At 55.7% G+C, this 21,905-nt stretch overlaps 2 protein-coding genes across 7 annotated transcripts in view; one reads left to right on the forward strand and one right to left on the reverse strand.

The window, feature by feature from the left end:
- Positions 1-9,804, forward strand: part of WARS (tryptophanyl-tRNA synthetase) — a 53,720-nt gene extending 43,916 nt beyond the window's left edge. For all 6 annotated transcript variants that reach the window (XM_011951468.1, XM_011951470.1, XM_011951466.1 and 3 more), the window contains 4 exons: positions 494-606; positions 1,307-1,480; positions 6,420-6,560; positions 8,570-9,804. In XM_011951468.1, coding sequence (XP_011806858.1) covers positions 494-606; positions 1,307-1,480; positions 6,420-6,560; positions 8,570-8,731 — 590 coding nt within the window. In that variant the 3' untranslated portion in view covers positions 8,732-9,804. The remainder of the gene's footprint in view (positions 1-493; positions 607-1,306; positions 1,481-6,419; positions 6,561-8,569) is intronic.
- Positions 9,805-12,812: 3,008 nt separating this feature from the next.
- On the reverse strand, positions 12,813-19,798 carry SLC25A47 (solute carrier family 25, member 47). Its single transcript, XM_011951474.1, has 6 exons — positions 19,699-19,798; positions 17,294-17,337; positions 16,897-16,968; positions 15,747-15,929; positions 14,071-14,389; positions 12,813-13,753 (listed from the first exon to the last, which is right to left on the reverse strand). The coding sequence occupies exons 1-6, from the start codon at positions 19,724-19,726 to the stop codon at positions 13,473-13,475; spliced, it is 927 nt and encodes a 308-aa protein (XP_011806864.1). The 5' UTR covers positions 19,727-19,798; the 3' UTR covers positions 12,813-13,472.
- Between the last annotated feature and the right edge of the window lie 2,107 nt (positions 19,799-21,905).

The following is a 21,905-nucleotide window of genomic DNA, read 5'->3' on the forward strand; positions in this document are numbered from 1 at the left end:
CCTGGCTAACACGGTGAAACCCCGTCTCTACTAAAAAATACAAAAAACTAGCCGGGCGAGGTGGCGGGTGCCTGCAGTCCCAGCTACTTGGGAGGCTGAGGCAGGAGACTGGCGTGAACCCAGGAGGCGGAGCTTGCAGTGAGCTGAGATCCGGCCACTGCACTCCAGCCCGGGCGACAGAGCGAAACTCCGTCTCAAAAAAAAAAAAAGAAAAAAAGAAAAAAAAGAGAAAAGAAAAAGAAAAAGCCAAGGAAAGACCAAATATAGTGTAGTCACAATGAAAATGCATAGAGTAAAATATATAAACAAAATGGATGAAATGAGACACATTGCAACTATACAGTTTATTCTTTTTTCTACTTTTCTGTATTTTTTAGATTTTCTTTAATGATTATTTTATAATGGGGAGAAAACCTGTTTTTGTTCATTCCTTTATTAACTAAGCAGAACAGGAAATCATCTCACGTGTAAAAATTTTTTTTCTCACTTTCAGGGAAGATCAGTTTTCCTGCCATCCAGGCTGCTCCCTCCTTCAGCAACTCATTCCCACAGATCTTCCAAGACAGGACAGATATCCAGTGCCTTATCCCATGTGCCATTGACCAGGTCAGCAGGCAGAACCGAGGCTCTCTAAGTCTGGGGCATTGACAGCAGGTTCCTCTTACTCTTCAGCAGGGGAGAAGTATTGAAAGATATGACAGGCAGCCGGGCAGGGAGGCTCATGCCTGTAATACCAGCACTTTGGGAGGCCAAGGCAGGCGGATCACTTGAGGCCAGGAGTTCAAGACCAGCCTGGCCAACATGGCAAAACCTCATCTCTACTAAAAATATAAAATTTAGCCAGGTGTGGTGGCAGCCACATGTAATCCCAGCTGCTCACCTCACTGGAACCCCAGAGACAGAGGTTGCAGCGAGAGCGCATCACTGCACTCCAGCCTGGGCGACAGAGCAAGACTCTGTCTCAAAAAAAAGGAAAGAAAGTTGGGGGTTGAGGGGCAAGGGAAGGGAGAGCATTAGGACAAATACCTAATGCACGCGGGGCTTAAAACCTAGATGACGGGTTGATGGGTGCAGCAAACCACCATGGCACATGTATACCTGTGTAACAAACCTGTGTGTTCTGTACATGTATCCCAGAACTGAAAGCAAAATAAAAAAAGGAAAGGATGTGAAGGGGAGGAGGGAGTGAATTTCTTTAGCTGGAAGCATGAGAGCCTCCTGTGAAGATGCTCAGAGGGACTGCTCACAGCTGAAAGCTGGCATGTTTTCCAACCGCCCTCATCAGGGTCCTTACTCTCCCCCACAGGATCCTTACTTTAGAATGACGAGGGACGTCGCCCCCAGGATCGGCTATCCTAAACCAGCCCTGCTGCACTCCACCTTCTTCCCTGCGCTGCAGGGCGCCCAGACCAAAATGAGTGCCAGCGACCCCAACTCCTCCATCTTCCTCACTGACACGGCAAAGCAGATCAAAACCAAGGTGAGCAGTGGCCCGGGCAGAGGGCAATCAGTGGGAGTAGAAACATGCCCTGGGGGGCACATGCACACACACACCACTTCACAGTGCTTTGGGCCTCAGCCACCGTAGCAATGCTGAACTCCAGGAGTGCCAACTATGCTCTCTGCAGTACTCAAGGCAGCCTGTCCTTCCCACATGAATCAGGTGAATTTGTTTTGTGTCCTTTCATTTAGGTAAAACTTTGAATTTTTTTTTTTTTTTTCCTTTTCTGCTTTTCTTACCAGCACTGTTCTGGAAGCAAAGTCATGGCAATTTCCTTAACGTTACAATTACTGTGGATGTTATTAAACAATGGAAAAGATTTGTGTATATTTCTGATCATCAGCTGTGTTCCAGAGGCTGGACCCGGTGCCTTATTTATGTTTTCTTCTGTTTCATTCTCACTGGGAGGTGGTGGTGCTATTCCCTTTAAAGATGAGTTGATGAGGCTTAGAGAAGCCCAGCCACTTGACCAAGCGTCCACCACCAGGAATCAGCAGCACTGCTCTCCTGACCGTGAGCAGCCAAGCAGGGGTTAGGAGCTGGTTTTCTCCCAGAGAGTGTTCTCACTGAGAGACACAGAATTGAGAAGAGTCCCTCCACAGGACAGTCCTGCTGGCCCCAGGAGGGATGCACGCAGCAGGCATTCAGCAAACATTTGACAAATCACTAGAGAAACTAAAAGGAGAAGTTAGTTTGAGCTTCCTTATTTTGCATGGCCCCAGTTCTGTTGCCTGGTTCCTCACCTGCCAGTGTATATTTAATTGCCTCACTGTTACACATAGCAGTTGACATTTTCTTTGGAATTAAGTATGTGTTTGCAGGCTTGAAGATTGCAGTGGAAATGCTGGGAACTGTATTTGAGGCGTGTCACATGCCCTCTGAGTCACTGCCCCGACCCTCTGGAAAGTCCCAGGCAGGTTCTGGTTGACAATGGGGAAGTCTTTCATATCAAAACTTCCTAAGACGCGGCCTCCGCCAACTCTCCCCACTCAGTTGGAAGCTGGTGTAATTGGAGGCTTTCCTCTCCCTTTCACTTCTAGCCAAAACTTCCAGAGCACAGGGTGCAGAATGGGCAGGGAAGTGCCAGTGGAAAAGTCCGCTGTTCGATTTTGCCTCTGAGAAGTTGTTTATGGCCAGGTGCAGTGACTCACACCTGTAATTTCAGCACTTTGGGAGGCCGAGGCAAGGGGGATTACCTGAGGTCAGGAGTTTGAGACCAGCCTGGCCAACATGGTGAAACCGCTATCTCTACTAAAAATACAAAAATTTCGCAGGCACCTGTAATCCCAGCTACTCGGGAGGCTGAGGCAGGAGAATTGCTTGACCTTGGGAGACGCAGGTTGCAGTGAGCCGATATCACACCACTGTACTCCAGCCTGGGCAACAGAGCGAGACTCCGGCTCAAAAAACAAAAAGAAGAGAAAAACTTGTTTATGGATCTGGGACATTTATCATTCACTTAGGGACCAGCAGAGCCCTCGAGGTGAGCAGTTAGCGTGAGGTCAGGAAACACAGAGGCCTACAGACGGTCACTGGGCCTGCAGGCTTCTTGTGGGGCAGAACAGGGTCCGGCCAGGCCCTCACTCTAAATCCCCATGCCTGACTTCGGCTCCAAAATCAGAATCTCCACACTAGAGAAGAGGGCACGTCTGCTCCAGCCTCCTCCTAAAAATAACAGGTTCAGGCAGGGTAGTGGCATGTGCCTGTAGTCCCAGCTACTCAGGAGGATGGCTTGAATCCAGGGATTCAAGGCTGCAGTGAGCTACTGTTGTGCCTGTGAATAGCCACTGCACCCCAGCTGGGGTGGCACAGCAAGGCCCCATCTCTAAAACTAAAAAAAATAAAATAGTGGCACAGTGCTGACGATTCAAGTGGCTTTGCTGAGTGAGTACCTGCCACCTGCACAGAGTCAGCCTGTGTGATCTAACTGCATCCCAACTACCACCCTAGCTGGCCGTGTCCACTCAGCATCATTTCCTGTCGCACAGAGTCACACTGGTCACCCGCTTCCATCATCTTAGTTGCTGGCGGCAGTGCTCCGTACCCACCCCCAAGTCGTCCCTCCATCTGTTTTCCTGTAAGTCAGGCCTGGTAGGCTGCTTCCTGCATTACTGAGGACCGGTCACATCGAGGAGGCAGAACTGAGCCACTCAGTTCTCGAGCTCCACCTGGAAGCCTGGTGTCCCAGGAGCCAGCCTGGTCCTGCCAGTCCCTGTCACATATGGCAGGTTCCTGACACTCTGGGCCTGATTTCCTTCACCTGTAAGATGGCGAAAGCACTACAGAGGTCATTGGGTTGTTGGGGATAAAATACATGTCACAACCCTAACAGCCAACATGGATGGCACATCTGCTGTGTGCGTACCATGGAACAGGGGGCTTCGTCTGGGGAGGGGGAGTGTGCAGGTGGTGGTGACGCCAGCGCATCTTGAAAAACGTGCAGCAGACACCAGTTTCCTTGTTCTCCTCTCAGATAAAGGGCTGGGAACTGGCCTTTCAATACCCTCTTCAAACTGCCCCTGGAGCCCAGGACCTGTGTTCTCAGACTTTCTTCCTGACACTGGAGCTTCTTCTCCAAGGCCCAGCAGGGAGGGCAGTGGCCACCACACAGCAGTGACTCCGTCAGGCACTTAAATGCTAGGAGACACCACTACTAGGTGCTTTTTTCTTCCTCCTGCTTATTAGTATTTTCCATAGTTTTTGGTTCTATAACTTTTTTTTTCTTTTTTCTTTTCTTTTCTTTTTTTTTTTTTTTTAGGAAAGGGAAGGTAAACGTCCCATTTGTTAGCTTTTTTCTTTCAGCTCCCCAGGCCTACCCACCAGCCAGCCGCACAGTGCCAGCCCCTCGCATGGGCCTTGCCTGAGCCTCTCGCGTGACTACTGCTTTCCCTGCCCAGCCTCTCAGCAGTGCCCTGCCACGATGGAGACTGGCACCTTTGCCCCAACACTCGTCTCCTCCTTTTGCACGATCCCAACTTACCTAGTTAGGAATCTGCGCTGGAATGTGTGTGTGTGTGTGATGGAGTTTTGCTCTTGTTGCCCAGGCTGGAGTGCAGTGGCACAATCTCGGCTAGCCACAACTTCCACCTCCCGTGTTCAAGCGATTCTCTTCTCCTGCCTCAGCCTCCCGAGTAGCTGGGATGACAGGCAGGCGCCACCACGCCCAGCTAATTTTGTATTTTTAGTAGAGACGGGGTTTCTTCATGTTGGTTAGGCTGGTCTCAAACTCCCTACCTCAGGTGATCCGCTTGCCTCGCCTCCCAAAGTGCTGGGATTACAGATGTGAGCCACCACATCCGGCTACTCTGGAATTCTTTTGAGGAGACTTACTAAACATAACAACTTAGAATTTATTGACTCTGCCTACACTTTTTCCCATAAAAAAATGTTAAGGCTGGGCACAGTGGCTCACTCCTGCAATCCCAGCACTTTGGGAGGCCAAGCAGGTGAATCACCTGGGGTCAGGAGTTTGAGACCAGCCTGGCCAACATGGTGAAACCCTGTCTCTACTAAAAATACAAAATGAGCTGGGCATGGTGGCAAAAAAAAAAGTTAAGGGGCCGAGCACAGTGACTCGTGGCACAGTAATCCCAGCACTTCGGGATACCAAGGCAGGCAGATCACTTGAGCCCAGGAGTTCAAGACCAGACTGGCCTAGACGACAAAACCCGGCCTCTACAAAAAATACCAAAAAATTAGCTGGGCTGGTGGCACACACCTGTACCCCTAGCTACTCAAGAGGCTGAGGCAGGAAGGTAACCTGAGACCAGGAGGTCAAGGCTGCAGTGAGCCGTGATCGCGCTACTGCACTCCAGCCTGGGCAATAGTCTAGAGATCCTATCTAAAACAAAAAAATTAGGGTGACATTTGTGCATTGGAGGTTTCTCAGATGCTCACTGAAAGAATGTTGAAGGAGTTTTGCCTATTTTTTCTGGCTTTTAGTAGCCCTAATTACTCCGTGATTATCTTCAACAATTCCTAAAAGGCATTGCGTTTCTGAGTTTTTCAGCTCTGACAGTGTTGCCTGTTTGTAAGTGGAGACCTGCCTGCAGGCCCCTCTACCCGCGCAGTTCCCGTGGGTTTGCCTTCCCTTACTGCCTTACCCTGCCTGTGCCTTCTTGTTCTGCTTTCTGTGGGAGGCTGGCCGCTGCTTCCCTGTCCCCGTTAACACTGCAGTACCTATCCCTAAGAGAGGCTGCCCTTCCTGCCATCTCCCTTACTCTGAGGATGACTTACTCATCCTTTTTTATTTATTTATTTTTTTAGTTTTTATTATTTTAGAAACAAGGTCTTGCTCTGTCGTCTAGGCTAGAGTGCAGTGGTGCAATCACAGTCCACTATAACCTCAAACTCCTGAGTTTGAGCGATCCTTCCACCTCAGCCTCCCGAGTAGCTAGGGCTACAAGCGCACGTCAGCACACCAGCTATTCCTTTTTTTTTTTTTTTTTTTCCACAGAGTGGGGCTCACTAAGTTACCCAGACTGGTGTTGACCTCCTGGCCTCAATTGATCCTCCCCCGTCAACCTCCCAAAATGCTGAGATTACTGACACAAGCCACTGTGTCCAGCCTTACCCATCCTTTCTCTGAAGTTTGTCACCTGAGGCACTTGTCTCCCCCAGGTTTCAGTTCAATCAGTGCCTTTGCTTTCCCAACTCTATTCTCCTGTGTCTCTGAGGATGAGGGAGTTCAAAGCTCATCTGCCCCCACCTCTCCTGCAGTGAGCCCCACGGCAGCTCACACCCAAGCCTCACAGGAAGAACAGCAGTGGGTCCCCCACCAGCTGTGCGCCTTGACCTTTCTCTGGTCCAGAATCTGACAGCACTCACACCTTTGACTTCCGCACTTGGGCTTCTAGCCGGCGTCCAGGCACAGGATGGGCAGGACTGACGAGCGTGCTTGTGTCCTCTTCTGGTGCAGGTCAATAAGCATGCGTTTTCTGGAGGGAGAGACACCATCGAGGAGCACAGGCAGTTTGGGGGCAACTGTGATGTGGACGTGTCTTTCATGTACCTGACCTTCTTCCTCGAGGACGACGACAAGCTCGAGCAGATCAGGAAGGTGAGCAGGGAGCCCCAAGGGCCCACAGCTGCCTCCAGCCAGCCACGCCTGCCCATGGGGCCTGGAAGGCTCCGACAGCCAGGCATGAAGGGTTGGTCGGAAGTGCTCAACTGAAACAAGGTGAAAACTGAGTAGAGTCGCCCTCGTGGTTTTTAGACCTGGGCTCAGAAGCCTCATGAACAAATCACGAAAGAGCAGATACAAATTACTATTCATTTGGGAGTCACACAAAACAGTCTTGCTTTATTAGTCATCAGAGAAATATAAGTGAACGTGATCAAAGCTAAGACAGTTCAGTACAGAATCAGTAGGGGCTTTTGTGTTGCCATTGACTGTTTTCAGTGATTGTGAAGGAGACGCTTCAAGGCACGTGAGCAGAGTGTTTATCGGCACAGCCTCGTAAGCAGTTTGGTAATGGGTACAAAGAGCCCAAAAATGTTCAGAGCTTCTCCTCAGGTTTTCTCATTCTTAGATTTTTTTCCAAGGAAATAATCCTAAATAAGAGAAAGCTTTCCACACAAAGATGTTAAAAATGATAATAGCAAACAGTTCAACACAGGCTTGATACAACAGAGGAAATGTTAAATAAATTAGAATTGTTACAGGGTGGATTATTATGCAGGCATGAACTCTTTTAAGAGTGTTCGTATGCAGAGCAAGGTGGCACACATCTGTAGTCCCTGCTACTTGGGAAGCTGAGACAGGAGGCTCCCTTAAGACCAGGAGTTCAAATCCAGCCTGGGCTGTTTAACATAGTAAGACCCTCTTTTTTTTTTTTTTTTTGAGACGGAGTCTCGCTCTGTCGCCCAGGCTGGAGTGCAGTGGCGCGATCTCGGCTCACTGCAAGCTCCGCCTCCCGGGTTCGTGCCACTCTCCTGCCTCAGCCTCCCGAGTAGCTGGGACTACAGGCTCCCGACACCATACCCGGCTAAATTGTATTTTTAGTAGAGACGGGGTTTCACCATGTTAGCCAGGATGGTCTCGATCTCCTGACCTTGTGATCCACCCGCCTCGGCCTCCCAAAGTGCTGGGTGGGATTACAGGCGTGAGCCACTGCATCCAGCCAAGACCCTCATTTCTTTAAAAAAAAAAAGTTTTAGTGACACAGGAAAATATGCCTATGATAGTGAAAAAAGGATACCAAATGAAAACTCAGGGAGGAGCTAACTATGTTTAAATGAAATGCACATGAAAAGAAATGTAAAAAAATTCACCAAATGTTAGTGGCAGACCCCACCTCTGGGCACTGTTTAGGTGGGCAATTTGTAGGTGATTTTTCTTTACTTTGCTGCGGCTTTGTGGTTTGGGTACTTTATTAAGTGTCCTTAATGAGCCTGCATTACAATCAGAAAAAGAGAAAAAATCAGCAAAATTTGGCCAGGTGCAGTGGCTCACGCCTGTAATCCTAGCACTTTGGGAGGCCGAGGCAGGTAGATCACAAGGTCAGGAGATTGAGACCAGCCTGGCCAATATGGTAAAACCCCCATCTCTACTAAAAATACAAAAATTAGCCAGGCATGGTGGCGGGCACCTGTAATCCCAGCAACTCAGGAGGCTGAGGCAGGAGAATCACTTGAACCTGGGAGGCGGAGGTTCCAGTGAGCCGAGATCACGCCACTGCACTCTGACCTGGCAACAGAGCGAGACTCCATCTCGAAAAAAAAATTAGCAAGATTTTACAGAAGCCGTAAGGCTGCCAGGAATTGCTGTTTCGTGCCTGGGGGAACGGCCTCTAGCGCCGGTAGGGTTGGGGACTGCCCTCCCCATTGGCCCTTTCACTGTGAGAGACCAAGTCATGGCTACTGTCAGAGCCAGGTTTCCAGCCGTTTTAGGAAAACTGTAGCTGAAGGTGTAGGTTATTGTTGTGGTAACAACACATCTCACCTCTGAGTGCCACCCATGTGCCAGCCTCTTCTTGGGTGGTGTGGGCTGAGCTGGTGCCCAAGGCAGGAAGGAGCCGCTCAGGACATGTGGAGCCATCTCTCACGTGGCTGTCTCCCTCTGGGCAGGATTACACCAGCGGAGCCATGCTCACCGGTGAGCTCAAGAAGGTACTCATAGAGGTTCTCCAGCCCTTGATCGCAGAACACCAGGCCCGGCGCAAGGAGGTCACGGACGAGATAGCAAAAGAGTTCATGACTCCCCGGGAGCTGTCCTTCGACTTTCAGTAGCACTTGTTTTACATATGCTTATAAAAGAAGTGATGTATCAATAATCCCAGCCCAGTCAAACACCACCACCCTTAGGCTTCTGTCTCATGATTCTTACTGGGCCTGGTCTCTGTATGCCTGTGTATGTTATCAATACTGTGTCTTCCTGTGAGTTCCATTATTTCTGTCTCTTATGGGCAAAGCATTGTGGGTGATTGGTGCTGGCTGACATTGCATGGTCAGATAGAGAAGTCCAGCTGTGAGTCTCTCCCCAGAGCAGCCCCAAAGAGTGGAGCCTTTGTCTGGAAGTCCATGGGCCACCCTGTTCTGGTCCGTGGAGGACTCCGAGGGTTCCAAGAATACTCTTAAGACCCACTCTGTTTAAAAATATATATTCTATGTATGCATATATGGAATTGAAATGTCATTATTGTAACCTAGAAAGTGCTTTGAAACATCGATGTGGGGAGGTTTATTGAGCACAAGATGTATTTCAGCCCACACCCCCTCCCAAAAGAAATTGGTAAGTAAAAGCTTTGCTATACATTTGACTAAGAAATCACCCAGCTTTAAAGCCGCTTTTAACAATGAAGATTGAACAGAGTTGGGCAATTTTGATTAATTGAGACTTGGGGGTGAAACTATCCAGTTTACTGAACTCCAGACCATGCATGTATTCCACTCCAGAAATCAGCTCGCTTCCCTTGGCATACCAGTTTTCTCCCGCCAAATGACCCTAGACCCTCTGTCCTGCAGAATCAGGGTGGCTTTTCCCCTGACTGTGTCCGACGCCAAGGAGTCCTGGCCTTTGCAGATGCTTCGTTTTGACCCTTCGCTGCAGTGGAAGTCAGCACAGAGCAGTGCCCTGGCTGTGTCCCTGGACGGGTGGACTTAGCTAGGGAGAAAGTCGAGGCAGCAGCCCTCGAGGCCCTCACGGGTGTCTAGGCAGGCCTCATTTCATCACGCACCATGAGCAGGTCTGGAAGAGCAAAGCCAAATCTCAGGGAAGCCCTTGGTTGATGTATCTGGGTCTCCTCTGGAGCACTCTGCCCTCCTGTCACCCAGTAGAGTAAATAAACTTCCTTGGCTCCCGCTCTTGTCATTGTGCTCTGTCTGGGAGGTCTGAGGAGGGAGCAGAGACCCCTCCCCTCACCCTTCTGTGTATGACCTTGAGTCTGCTGGAGTCAAAATTTGGGGATGAAAGTGCACAGTCCCGGGAACCCCGTGGTGTTGTGTCACAGCTCCCAGGAATGGGCTTGTGCTGGGAGAGCCCGTAGCAGCATCCCGGTGCGGGCTCCCTCTCACACCACATTCTCATTTCCAGCAGCTGATGGAGAACGCAAGCAGAGGTTGTCCTCGCTTTTCAGAGGAGGGGCTGGCCGTGGGGTACTTGGTGGTGCTGTGTAGTGATTGGGAGCCAGGCCGGGCCCCGTTCACATGAGGCCCAGGGCAGGCGCCGAGCTGCAAGGGAGCCCTGGGCTCATTCTACCGGCTCATCCTCATTTTGCAGGTGGGGAAGCTGAGGCTTAGGAGAGGAGAACATGACTTGTCCAAGACCATAGGGTGACTCTGGCATAGCAAGTCTGTCCTGACTCTTGGGAGGCTGGAGGCCTGGGCTCGAGTCCCACTCAGGTACCCATGTGTACCATGACCTCACCTAGGCCTCCTCTCCCTGTCTCAACTCCTGCTGAGCTGGGCCCCACCCCTGCCCTCCCCTGCTCACCTGGCTGGCTATGGCCAGTGGGGATGAGCCACCCACAGAGGCCATGTAGCTCACTAGCCTGTTGCCCTGGGCAACTAATATGACTCCTTGTAGCTCTACTGCACCTGTGATGCAAGTGCAGTGAGGGGTGACAAGTGACGTCAGTAACAGCCGCTGCTGTCATTGTCCACCCAGCCAGAGCATCTATTGGCAGGGCCCTGGTGAGACCCTGGCCCCAGGGAGGAGTGAGCCAACACCAACCAGCTTCTCCCCTCACCGGCTGTGTGACTCTGGCCAGGTCACTTAACCTCCCAGGACCTCCATCTCCTCCCCTGTAAAAAGCACTGATGCCTCTTGTTTAGGGTCTTAGGAGGGGTGCCCTGGGTCCAATACTCAGGTGACTTGTCCAAGGCCACTGCTGGTCAGGACACAGGGGAGCTGCATGTCTCCCAAACCTCCCCCATTTTGCTAAAAACCAGTGGTTTCTGAGAGGAATGTTCCCTGAAAGACACGGGCATGTCTGCATTAGGATGGACAGGTTGCAGTGGCCCCATGGGTGTTTGGGGATGAGGCATGAGGCTGGGTGCCAGCACCACCGTGGTGCCGTAGGCTCTGCCAGAAGAGCACTCCTACTCCAGCTGGTGATGTCCACCTGGCAGACAGATGTGGGGCCGGCCCAGCTCAGCCTCTGCCCCGTGGCCCCCAGCCTGGAGGAGAGACCAGCTGAGACTGCCTGAAAGGAGATGGGGCCTGAGAAGCACACAAAACAGCACTGGGTGGGGAAGCAGGGCCAGGAAGGAGGGTGGCTGAGCACATGGGTGGCAGTGGAACAGCTCGCTGCTCCAGGACAGCACTCGGCAAGCAACAGGCCTGCCTCTGGCCCCCAGTGCCCGCCTGCAGCACCAGCAGCTGTGCCCTCCCCAGGGTCACTCTGGCTGGGCCTTGAGGCCCAGGACTCTCTGGTCATTACCATAGAGGTGGTAAAGACAGTGAGGACAGAGGCCCTTCCTGCAAACCCCCTCCCCAGTGACAGGCAGAGCCAGCTGCTCAGTGACACAGGCTCAGGGAGAGCCAAAGGCCCCCACCTCCCAGAGTGCAGCCACTGCCAGAGCTGGGCCGGGAGTGCTGCCAGGAACCCTCCTGCCAAGGCCGAACAGGTGGGGTCTCCTCAACAAAAGTGGTCCCAGGGTCAGTGTTTGATGAACGATGGAAACCGGTTAGCACCTGTCCTTTCCCAGCATTTGGACACAGCATCTCAGCCTCTGCAACTCCTAAGCTGGACGCACTTCCTGGAATCTACTCACGACTTATTCACTCACTCACTCACTCATCCCACACCCGCTACTGTACAGCAACCCTGGAGCTACATGGAGTCCTTGCGCAGCTCGCAGGCTCCTGTGGCTGGGGAGAGGCAGACGAGTGACCACACACCCAACTAGGCCCCCACAGGAGCAGCCCAGTGGTCAGGCAGGGAGAGCTTCCTGGAGGAGGTGGCGCCTGGGGTGTGGAGCCAGCCAGGCAGAGCAGAGGGAGGGTGTTCCTGGCACAGGGCATCAGATCAGGTGTCCACAGCACCACACATACGGGGACTGGCATAACAGGAGCAGACCCAGGAAGGGGGATCCACCGCTTATTCTGGGAGCAGAAGAGTTCTGTTCAGCAGAACAGAGGACAGCGTTCAGTGCACAGACACAGTCAAGGTCGGTGTCCATGAGTGACTATAGTCAGTGCAGGTGGCCTCCAGCCCTGCCAGAGGGCTGCTGTGGTGGAGACCCGATGGCTTCACACTGGACCTGCCAGCCCTAGCCCCTGATAGCCCCCATCAGTGGAAGCCACATGATGCCAGGAGGAGGGTGCTGGAGCCTCAGAAGCGCGGGCTCCAGTCCACCCACCCCTCCTGATGCGTGACTGCAGGCAAGGCCCCCTCCCTCTTGGAGCTGTCTGCTCGCCTGGCATCCGGTGGCTGTGGTGAGCTATGCAAGGTGCCCAGCACCCTCCCACAGGCACCCCCCTCTGGAGGGTTGGCTCACAGGGTGGGTGGGAGGGCCTGGCTGGAACCAGCTTTCACTCAGAAAGTGGGTGGGTTTGGGATGAGGTGGTGAGGAGAGCAAGTACCCTGCTAAACAGCCCCCTGCAGCAGGACTCAGCACCATAGACCAGGCCCCACAACCCAGAAGGCTGAGAGGGTGGAGCTCGCCAGAGTGCCAGGCGGTGTTTCAGTGTGCCCATCTGCACAGTGGGAGCACTGGCAGCTTGGGTTTGGAGGGGGCTCGTCCAGCAGGAAGGGAGCAGGACAGGACCAGGGCCCTGCACCTCCCAGGATGGGTGGGCAGGCCTCACAGGGTGCAAACCTGCTGGGGGCAGGGAACGGTCAGCCCATGGCCACGGAGCCACAGCCCTGAACATCCTCGGAAATATTTTATTGACAACAGTTCCCAACAGAGTCTTTGGGGTCTTCGCAGTGTCTTTGGGGTCTTCGCAGCGTCTTTGGGGTCTTTGCAGCGTCCACAGGCAGAGTGTGGGCTCCTGAGGAACCTCACCCCAAATTCCCTAACCGGGTGAGGACGGCCACCCCGGCCCCTGCCAGGTGGGCATAGCAGTCCCGGCAGCACCCCTGGGAGCAGCCTGATGTGGGAAACAAGCCGGGCCGGGAGCCGTCAGTCATGGTGGGCCGGTCTGGGAATGGGACAGAGGTTGGCTGAGCACACACCTGACTCCCCAGAAGTTTGCTCCAAAGACATGGGAGGCGGGGGGCCACGGGGAAGCTGGGATGAACAACTGACTCCATGTGACACACGCCCTCATCAAAGAGGCCCCCTCCTCCCTGGCTCCTGCCACCCCAGGACAGCCCTGGCTGATGGCCGGCGGGCCCCTCGACCTGAGGTCGGTAGCTGGGCAGGGCAAGCTCAGGCCTCTGCCGACTCACTGCAGGGAGGCTCCTCGTTTCCCTGGGCAACGGCCCTGTGGGGTCCCAACCCCAGCCACACTACCCCTTGCCTCCTCCAGCCACTACAACCTCCAGCAGCTGCCGGCGGGTGGGCCGCTGGGCGTGGGGACCAGCTATGTGAGCAGACCCTGGGTGAGCCTCAGCACCGCCTCATAGGCAACGAAGACCACCATATTGACAGGGAAGGCGCGGCAGCAGTTGAGCACCAGCCCCTTGAAAAGGACCCGGGGTCCCTCCTCCCGCACGCTGGTCACCATACAGTGCAGGAGGCCCTGGTAGCGCCTCTGGCCCTGCCCGTCTGCCTGCAGTCTCGACTTGATCACGTCCATGGGGGTGGCCACAGCCCAGGCCAGGACTCCCGCACAGCCCCCGGCCACCAGCACGCCCAGAACATCTGCAGAGAGACCACAGTGCCTTGACTGGGAGCCTGATCGGGGCGCCCAGGGCAGTGTGCCCTGGACTCACTCTTCCGGCCCATCCTCATTTGCAAGTGGCTTGGGAGAGGGGAAGGGACTTGTCCACAGCCACACACTGACTCTGACACAGCAAGTCTGTCCTGACTCTTGGTGTTGGGGGAACTGAGGAGCCCACCCTGGGAGGCAGGAAGCCGAGTTCAAGCCCCCACTCGGGTACTGGCGGGCAGCAAGACCTCACCTTGGCCTCCTCATCCTGCCAGGCTCCCCGCCCTGCCAGGTTCCAGCCCCTGCTCACCTGGCTGGCTGTGGCCAGCGGGGCTGAGCCGCTCACAGAGGATGGCGTAGGAAAGGAAGTAGGTGGCAAAGGAGTGGCCGTCCCGTAACAGCAGGGCCGAGCTGCCCTTGTAGAGGCCGCGCAGCCCCTCCTCGCGGGCTACTGTGGCCAGGCAGTGAAGCGGCCCGCGGTACTTGGGCTCTGGGCAGGCTGGGGGCGCAGGACACACGGGGGGCACAGCCGAGGGCCCCGAGGCCGAGAGCCGCCGCTGCTGCTTCTGTGCCTGTGTCTGTGTCTGCAGGCGGACTTTGGCCACCTCAGTGGGCGACGTCAGGAACACCTGGAGCAGAGGAGGAGGCAGGGGTCAGCCACCTGTGGCTCTGCCCACAGCCTGGACCTGGCCTCCCACGGCCTCATGTTGCCCACGGTGACCTCAGGAGGTTGGGCCCCGAGACCCTGCAGGCTGGCCCAGAGCTGGGGGGCCACGGGGTCCAAAGCCTGCTCTGCCCACCCAAGGCCAAAGCTCATGCTTCCTCGGCAGCCACATCTCTCCCAGGCGCCAGCCTGCCAGGCTTCTCCTGGGAGGTGGTAAGAAAATGTCGGTGACCCAGGTTCAAGAACGTATTTAATAATGTATCAGCAATAAAATAATATCATGGCCAGGCGCAGTGGCTCAAGCCTGTACTCCCAGTACTTTGGGAGGTCAAGGCAGGCAGATCACGAGATCAGGAGTTTGAAACCAGCCTGGCCAATATGGGTGAAACCCCATCTCTACTAAAAATACAAAAATTAGCTGAGCGTGGTGGCGGGCGCCTGTAGTCCCAGCTACTCGGGAGGCTGAGGCAGGAGAATTGCTTGAACCCGGGAGGCGGAGGTTGCAGTGAGCCGAGATGGTGCCACTAAACTCTGGCCTGAGCAACCGAGTAAGACTCTGTCTCAAAAAAAAAAAAGAAAAATCACTAGAAATACTGGCTGCCACTTCGTGGGTACTCATTCATGTTGGACTCCACATATGTGTGCTGGGGGCTTTACCCTCATGATCTCACTAAATTCTCATCATGCCTCTTACAGGCGGAGAGACAGAAGCGCCAAGAGTCTCCCTTGCTTGCCCAAGGTTGCTCAGCTCATGAGAGTCAGAGCGGAGAGCTGGGCCTGGTGATCTGGACCCCTGGGCCAGGCCTTCAGCCACTGGGCTGCTTCAGCTGGCTCTGTGCTGTCACCGTGTGCAGAAGTCTGTCCCCACTGCGGGAGCGAGGGCTCCCTGAGGGCAGGCGGGCACTGCAGGTGCTCCACGCACAGTTGAGGACGGAGAAATGCCCGCGTCCGGCAACAGCTGACTGTGTTCAGACATCTCTGTGCCCGGAGCCGTGAGTGCCCGGGGCCTGCCTATTCAGCTCCCCATGGTGGCTTCTAGGTGACCTTCTGACCGTGATGGGGAGGGTCCCTTTGGTCATAGCCCCCTTCTCCAGGGGGCCGTGCTGGGCAGGACAGCAGTGCGCCCCTCGTCTGTGTACTGCTCAGGGGTTCTGGGCCCAGCCTGGGCGGGATGCCAGTTCCTCTCCCACAGCCCCTGGCTCCATGATGGCCTCCAGTGTCTGCCCTCATCAAGCCTCAGTTTCCCCACCTGCCAGCGTGGAGAACCTCGCAGATTCCGCAGTCTCTCTTGGGCCTTCCCCACCCTGGCTGCCCCTACTCACGCGGACGAGGCCGGAGGCGTATCCCGAGAGTGCGATGTCAGCCTTGGCGGGCTTGGCGTCAGGGCTGCCGTACCGGAGCTGGCAGATGTGCGCCAGGCAGTGGCGGTAGGTGCCGAAAGACACAGAGGATACCAGGGACACCGTGCACACGGGAAGCGAGAGGCCGCGATAGAAGCCCCACACCTAGCAGACGGGGTCTAGGTCAGGCCAGGGCCCCGCCAGGAGGAGGAGCCAAGCGAGGGAGCCCACACCCAGCCCTGCTCTGCGCTCTGCTGTTGGACCTCAGAAAGGTCGTTCACGGCCTCAGGGCCTCCGTTTCCTCTGCTGGAAGATGGAGGTCGCGGAGGGGGGAACCTGAAGAGTCAGGACCAGGCCAAACCCAGCGCAGCTGCTTCATGATGATGAACTTTTTTTTTTTTTTTTTTTGAGACAGAGTCTCACTCTGTTGCCCAGGCTGGAGTGCTGTGGCAAGATCTCAGCTCACCGCAACCTCCACCTCCCAGGTTCAAGCGATTCTCCTGCCTCAGCCTCCTGAGCAGCTGCCTGCTCACCACCTCCAGCTAATTTTTGTATTTTCAGTAGAGACAGGGTGGCAAGGCTGGTCTCGAACTCCTGACCACAGGTGATCCGCCTGCCTCGGCCTCCCAAAGTGCTGGGATTACAGGCGTGAGCCACCGCACCTGGCCTGATAATGAACTATTAACAGCATGTTATGCCTCTACTGCTTTCACAAGCTAGCTCCTGGCCTGCACCAAGCCCCAAGTTCACTTTGGAGAATGTCACCAAGTCCTGCCTCTGGACAGGTCTCTGAGCTAGACCCTGAAGACTCCACCCAACACTGCCTTCAAGGGGTACCTGGCCTGAAGGAGACAGAAATGCAGTGCACGGGTCCCTCCTCTGACCTTCAAAGGCCTGAACGCTACCTCTAGACCCTCTGCTGGAGGTGGGCACCTCCTTCTGAGGCCCCTCTAGCTGCCAGATGACCTGGCTCCAGTCCTCAGAGGAACCCATGAGATTGGCAGAACCATTCCCATGTGGAAGGTGAGAGAGCTGAGACCCAGTGGGGAGCCCAGCAGCACCTGCTGGGCAGTGGAGGCAGGCCCAGCATCCCCTCCCCGTCTCCCTGCCCACACCCTGGCCCCAGACCTACGTGCTCTCGGTGATACGTATCCCGGACGCAGTGCCAGATGCCTGTGTACTTTGGCTCCGTCTGGATCCTGACCTGCGGGAGAAGTGAGCTTCAGGAAGGAGTAGCTCCAGGCCTAGGGCAAGGCCAGCAGGCCTTGGGGAAGGGGCAGAGTCACCTTCTTGATTGTCCCAGCCATGCTGGACTGTGGGCACAGCAGGGACAGGGAGCCTTGTGTTAGATGAGAAACCTGGGGTGCAGAGGCGAGAAAGTGGGACTGACATAGTCCCAGGGGCTATGGGGAGCCATTGAAGGCATTTGAGCAGGAAAGGGGTGGGTCTGTTTAGCATTCTGGAAAGTCTTCTGGCCATGGATGGGTGCAGGGGCCTTGGGATGCTTGGGGGGCTGGTTGCTGCCACACCTTCACCGTGTCCAGGGGGTAGCCCACAGCGACACCGCAGATGCCTGGAAGGAAAGCAGAGGCCCACGGTGAGGAGAGTGGGGCCAGCGAGCAGTTCAACCCCATTGCAGGGAAGAAGAAGCAGGTGCACAGCAACTGGGCTCCCCCAAGGGCAGACCCATATTTGGCCCTCCTGGTCTGCACCAGGCCTCATCCCCTGAGGGCACCCTCGTTTTATAGATGAGGAAACTGAACCTCCGAGTGACTTCTGCCCTTTGCAAGCGAGTTCGCCTTCCCTGAGTCCTGGCCTGGGATTGCCTCATCTTCGCTGCCTTGGGCCAAAGACATGCCCCGGCCTCCCCACGGGCATCATGTTCTGAGAGAATGTCTGATCCAACCCTGGCTGGGCCCTGTCTCTGAACCAGGCAGACCTTGCCCTCGAGCCGTCAGTCCGTGGAGGGTTTGCCTGTGAGCTAGGCAGTAACTGTGTTTTGGCTGCATGGGTGGAAGGAGTGGGAGGCACAGCCTGGGCAAAGGCCAGGAGGAGGGAAGCCCAAGCCCACACCAGGGTTTGTGAAGAGCCAGGACCGCCAGGAATCACAAGTGTGTGTGGAAGAGAAAGGGCCAGGAGTCCACACCTTGCACAGAGGCTTCAGGTGCCAGGCCTCAACATCCAAGCCCCAGCACTGACACAGGGAAGTCAGAGAGGAAACAGGCTGGTCCCTGGGGGGACCATTCTCTCCCCTGAGGGTCAGTGGTAAAGGCCAATGGAAGACAATAGGCACACGGGGACTGTACCCTATTTACTGTGGCCCAGGACTTAGTAAATATGCAGGATGAAAGAATGAAGCGAATAAATGAAGTAAGGCAAAAGACCAAGTGGCTTGGAGAGAATGACCCTTCTTAATGCTCCCGTACACCTCACACACCTCACCAAACTCCTACTCATCCATCAAAGCCCTGCCACAACACCACTTCCTCTCTGGAGCCCTCTCTGACCTCTGTACTCTGGGCTGCCTCTGCGCCTGGAACATGTTGAACAGAGGCCTTGTCATATGGCCTTGCTGCTGTTGTATGCCACCGCCACCTCCAGAACTGGAGTTCTCCAAGGACGTGGCCCAGGGCTGACACCCCATGACCCAGGGCCAGGCACAGAGTGAGAGCCCTTTACCTAGGCCTCCCCATGGCTTCGGAGGAAAGATGCCAGACTCAGGAGCCCTTTCCAGCTGTGTGACCTCAGGCAAGTCCAGTAACTTCCCTGAGGAAAGGAGCAGCTGGCCCAGGCTGGCACCCAGCTGGGGCTCAGAAAGCCTGCTAATGGAAGCCGGGCGCAGTGGCTCACACCTGTAATCCCAACACTTTGGGATGCTGAGGTGGGCAGATCACTTGAGGTCAGGAGTTTGAGATCAGCCTGACCAACACGGTAAAACCCGGCCTCTACTAAAAACCCAAAAATTAGCCAGACATGGTGGTGCATGTCTGTAGTCCCAGCTACTCGGGAGGCTGAGGCAGGAGAATCACTTGAAACCAGGAGGCAGAGGTTGCAGTGAGCCAAGATCACGCCACTGCATTACAGCCTAGGCGACAGAACAAGACTCCATCTCAAGGAAAAAAAAGAAAAAGAAAGCCTGTTAATGGGGCAGGTACCCTGCCTTCTCCCAGGCCCAGAGCTTGGCTGCTCTCCCAACCCCCATGCTGTTCCCAGAAGTACTGACGCCACCCACTGCTGTTTCACAAGACCAGCAAGGCCGGGGTGCCCACTCAAAACAGTCCCCACAACCCACGGGATGGAGCTGAGCCCGTGTCCCAGGGCCTGGTTATCTCCTTGAATCAGTCTTTCACCAGGAGCCCTTCCCCGGGAGGGACAACGGTTTCCCCAGCAGTCTGGCCTGAGAAGCAGGTTCCGGAGGCCCAGCCAGGCGCGCACAGCCAGCGGGGCAGGTGGAGCCAGCTCGCCAGGTCCCTTACCGTCCTCTGCCCGTCCCTTCCAGTACCTGCTGCAGGACCCGGCCCCATCTCCCCTACCCATCTCCCCGCCCTCTCGATCCTCTCCTGGGGCCTTCCTTCCCTTCCAGTGACTCAGTCACCCCTCTCCACACCAAGAACTCCCAGCTTCCCTAACTGCCTCCCGAGCGACCTCCATGCCTGGACCACAGCCCCATCCCCAGCCTGCCCTCAGCCTCCTGTCTGAGCCTCCCAGGCCATTGCAGCCCCCCAGGCCCTGCAGCACCCCTCATCCAGCCTTAGTCTCCCAGGAACCTGCTCTCTGCTCCTGGCACCCATGGCCCACACCAGGTCCTGGCAGATCCTGGGAGCTGGGGGTCTCCTCAAAGCTCCCCCTGCTGCCCAGCACCTTCCTGGGCCTCAGCTCCTCCTGCTACCCCAGGAGCAGCAGTGTCTGCACAGCCCACCATCCCGTCTGTTACCTCCGATGGCTCCAGCAACAAAATCCATGAACAAGGTGTGGTGGGGAGGCCCTGGGTCTGCCTGCCTGAGAGGGCTCTGGTGCCACAGGGGTGGCCTCAACAGCTCCCAGCTGGCCCCTCTCAGACCTTAAATACCTGCGGCAGGGGAGGGGACCAGAAGCAGAGCCTGCTGAGGCCACGGGGCACACAGCTGGACTCTCTCCCCTGCCCCCAGGACCCTTGTCCCAGTGCCCTCGGGACCCAGGTGTCAGGAAAGCACAGGAGAGAGCGCAGGAGGTGGCAGACACCAGGGAGCAGGGTCACTGCCCCACCACATCCAAACCCCTCCTGGGGAGGTCCAGAGATGGGGCTGTGACAGCTCCCGCCCTCCAGGTCCAAGCTCGAGCCTTCGCTGTGTCCCCTGGGCTTTCCTGACTCCCCTGGATTTGCTCAGGACCCCTTGCCCGGGAAACCTGCGAAGCTCCCTCACTTACTCACTCAACAAACACTTCCTTTGCTGATGCTACACCCAGGCAAGACAGCCAGTCCCTGTCCTCAAGGTGCTCCAGTTGTCAGGGAGGGAGGGGGTCGGGAGAACAGGCCTGAACCCAGGAACATCCCCCACCATCTGTTCTCGCCCTTCCTGCTGCCCCGGTTCCCTGCTGTCTGCTCCATGGGAATGCATCTCCCTGGACCCAGAGGCCAAGGTCAGGGCTGCCTCACCAAGCCCCCACGCCTGCATGAACCGAGGACAGAGGCTCTGCCGATTCAGCCTCTGAGCCAGCTGGCCGGGGCCCTCCTGAGGGGGAGACCTCTCCACTAAGAGGCTACTTCTGTCTGCCGGGCACGGTAAAAACAGGGACCTTCTCGCCTGTGCACACTACCGCACAGTTCACCAAGCTTCTCTCACTCTCAGGCTTTCTGATCCTCCTCACTGCCCCAGAAGGGAGACAGCGCAGCATTAGTGCTGCCCATTTCACAGATGGGGCCACTGAGACCCAGAAAGCGAGCTTGTTCAATCCACGAGGATGGCAGGGCTGGATATGATCCTCAGATGCTGTCACACAACCCACCCTCTGGATATCCAGGGCCCACCTGGGGAGGCCCCAGTGGGCTCTCAAGGGGACTCAGTGCATGCCCCACGTGACCTGCACCGCAGCCCTGTGAGATCTCCACAGGGGACACCAAGGCTCAGGGAGGCTGTGCAGATGCCTCGGTCACACACCTGCTAAGCAACAGACTCTAAATGAGTGCCCCGCAGACTGGAATGCCAGCAGGATAGGGGAGGGGCAGGTGTTGACGCATAGGCCCAGGCAGCCCATCTGGGTGGCCCTGGGGGCAGGTGGCAGGGCCAGGAGGCTGTTTGTCTACCTGTTTTCCTGTCCTCTAATGGCCGGACCTGCAGGCTGGCCTTGAGCAGGCTGAGTTGACGGAGGGACGGCCCCCTGCCGGCCCAACTGTTCGTAGGCAAGTGGGAGACACAGGGTTAGCAGTGCCAGCTGCTATGGCAGAGGGTAAAGGGCAGGAAGTGGCCCATCCAAGGCCAGTCCTGATGCTAGTCCTGGCCCTCAAGGGGATGAAGCTTAGCGTCTGGTTAGAAGCTGGCTGCCTGACTTTAAAGCCCAGCTCTGCCACTCATAGCTGAGACCATGGGCCAGCCCCTTGACCACTCTGTGCCTCCACTTTTGCATCCATGAAATGAAGAGAGTACCTACCTCATATCTGCAACCGCTCAGGGCAAGGTCCGGGCATGTCCCTGTGAGAGTGGCCAGCTAAATGCCCAGGCTGCATTAACAGAAGCATAGAGTGTGGAAGGAAGGAGGTGACTGGCCTGTTCTGGGCAGGGCAAATACAGCTGAGACTTGGGTTCGATTGCTGATGCTGCACTTGAGAAGCCAGTACCTTGGGTGCTGAGGGAGTTTGAAGCATGGTGTCTAACTGAGAGAACAGGGACGGTTCAGATCCATGTTTCCTGCAGAGCATCTAATGTAGCAAGTGCCAGTCACCCACAGCACCTGAGCCACAAGTCCAGGAGTTGCCCTGGACACCTCTCTCTCTCCACCCCACATCCAGAGTCCCCAGTCCTATGTGTCAACCTCTTAAATTCACGTTCAGATCCCTTCGGCACTGTCCGTCTGCACAGCCCCAGCCGTGTCATCACCCCACGGACAGCAGCCTGCCCTGCCCATGCCCTCTACTCATGAAACCAAGGCTGCCTGTCGAGCTTT

This window comes from Colobus angolensis, unplaced genomic scaffold, assembly GCF_000951035.1.
Source record: "Colobus angolensis palliatus isolate OR3802 unplaced genomic scaffold, Cang.pa_1.0 Scaffold32, whole genome shotgun sequence".
Classification (NCBI taxonomy): Eukaryota; Metazoa; Chordata; class Mammalia; order Primates; family Cercopithecidae; genus Colobus; species Colobus angolensis.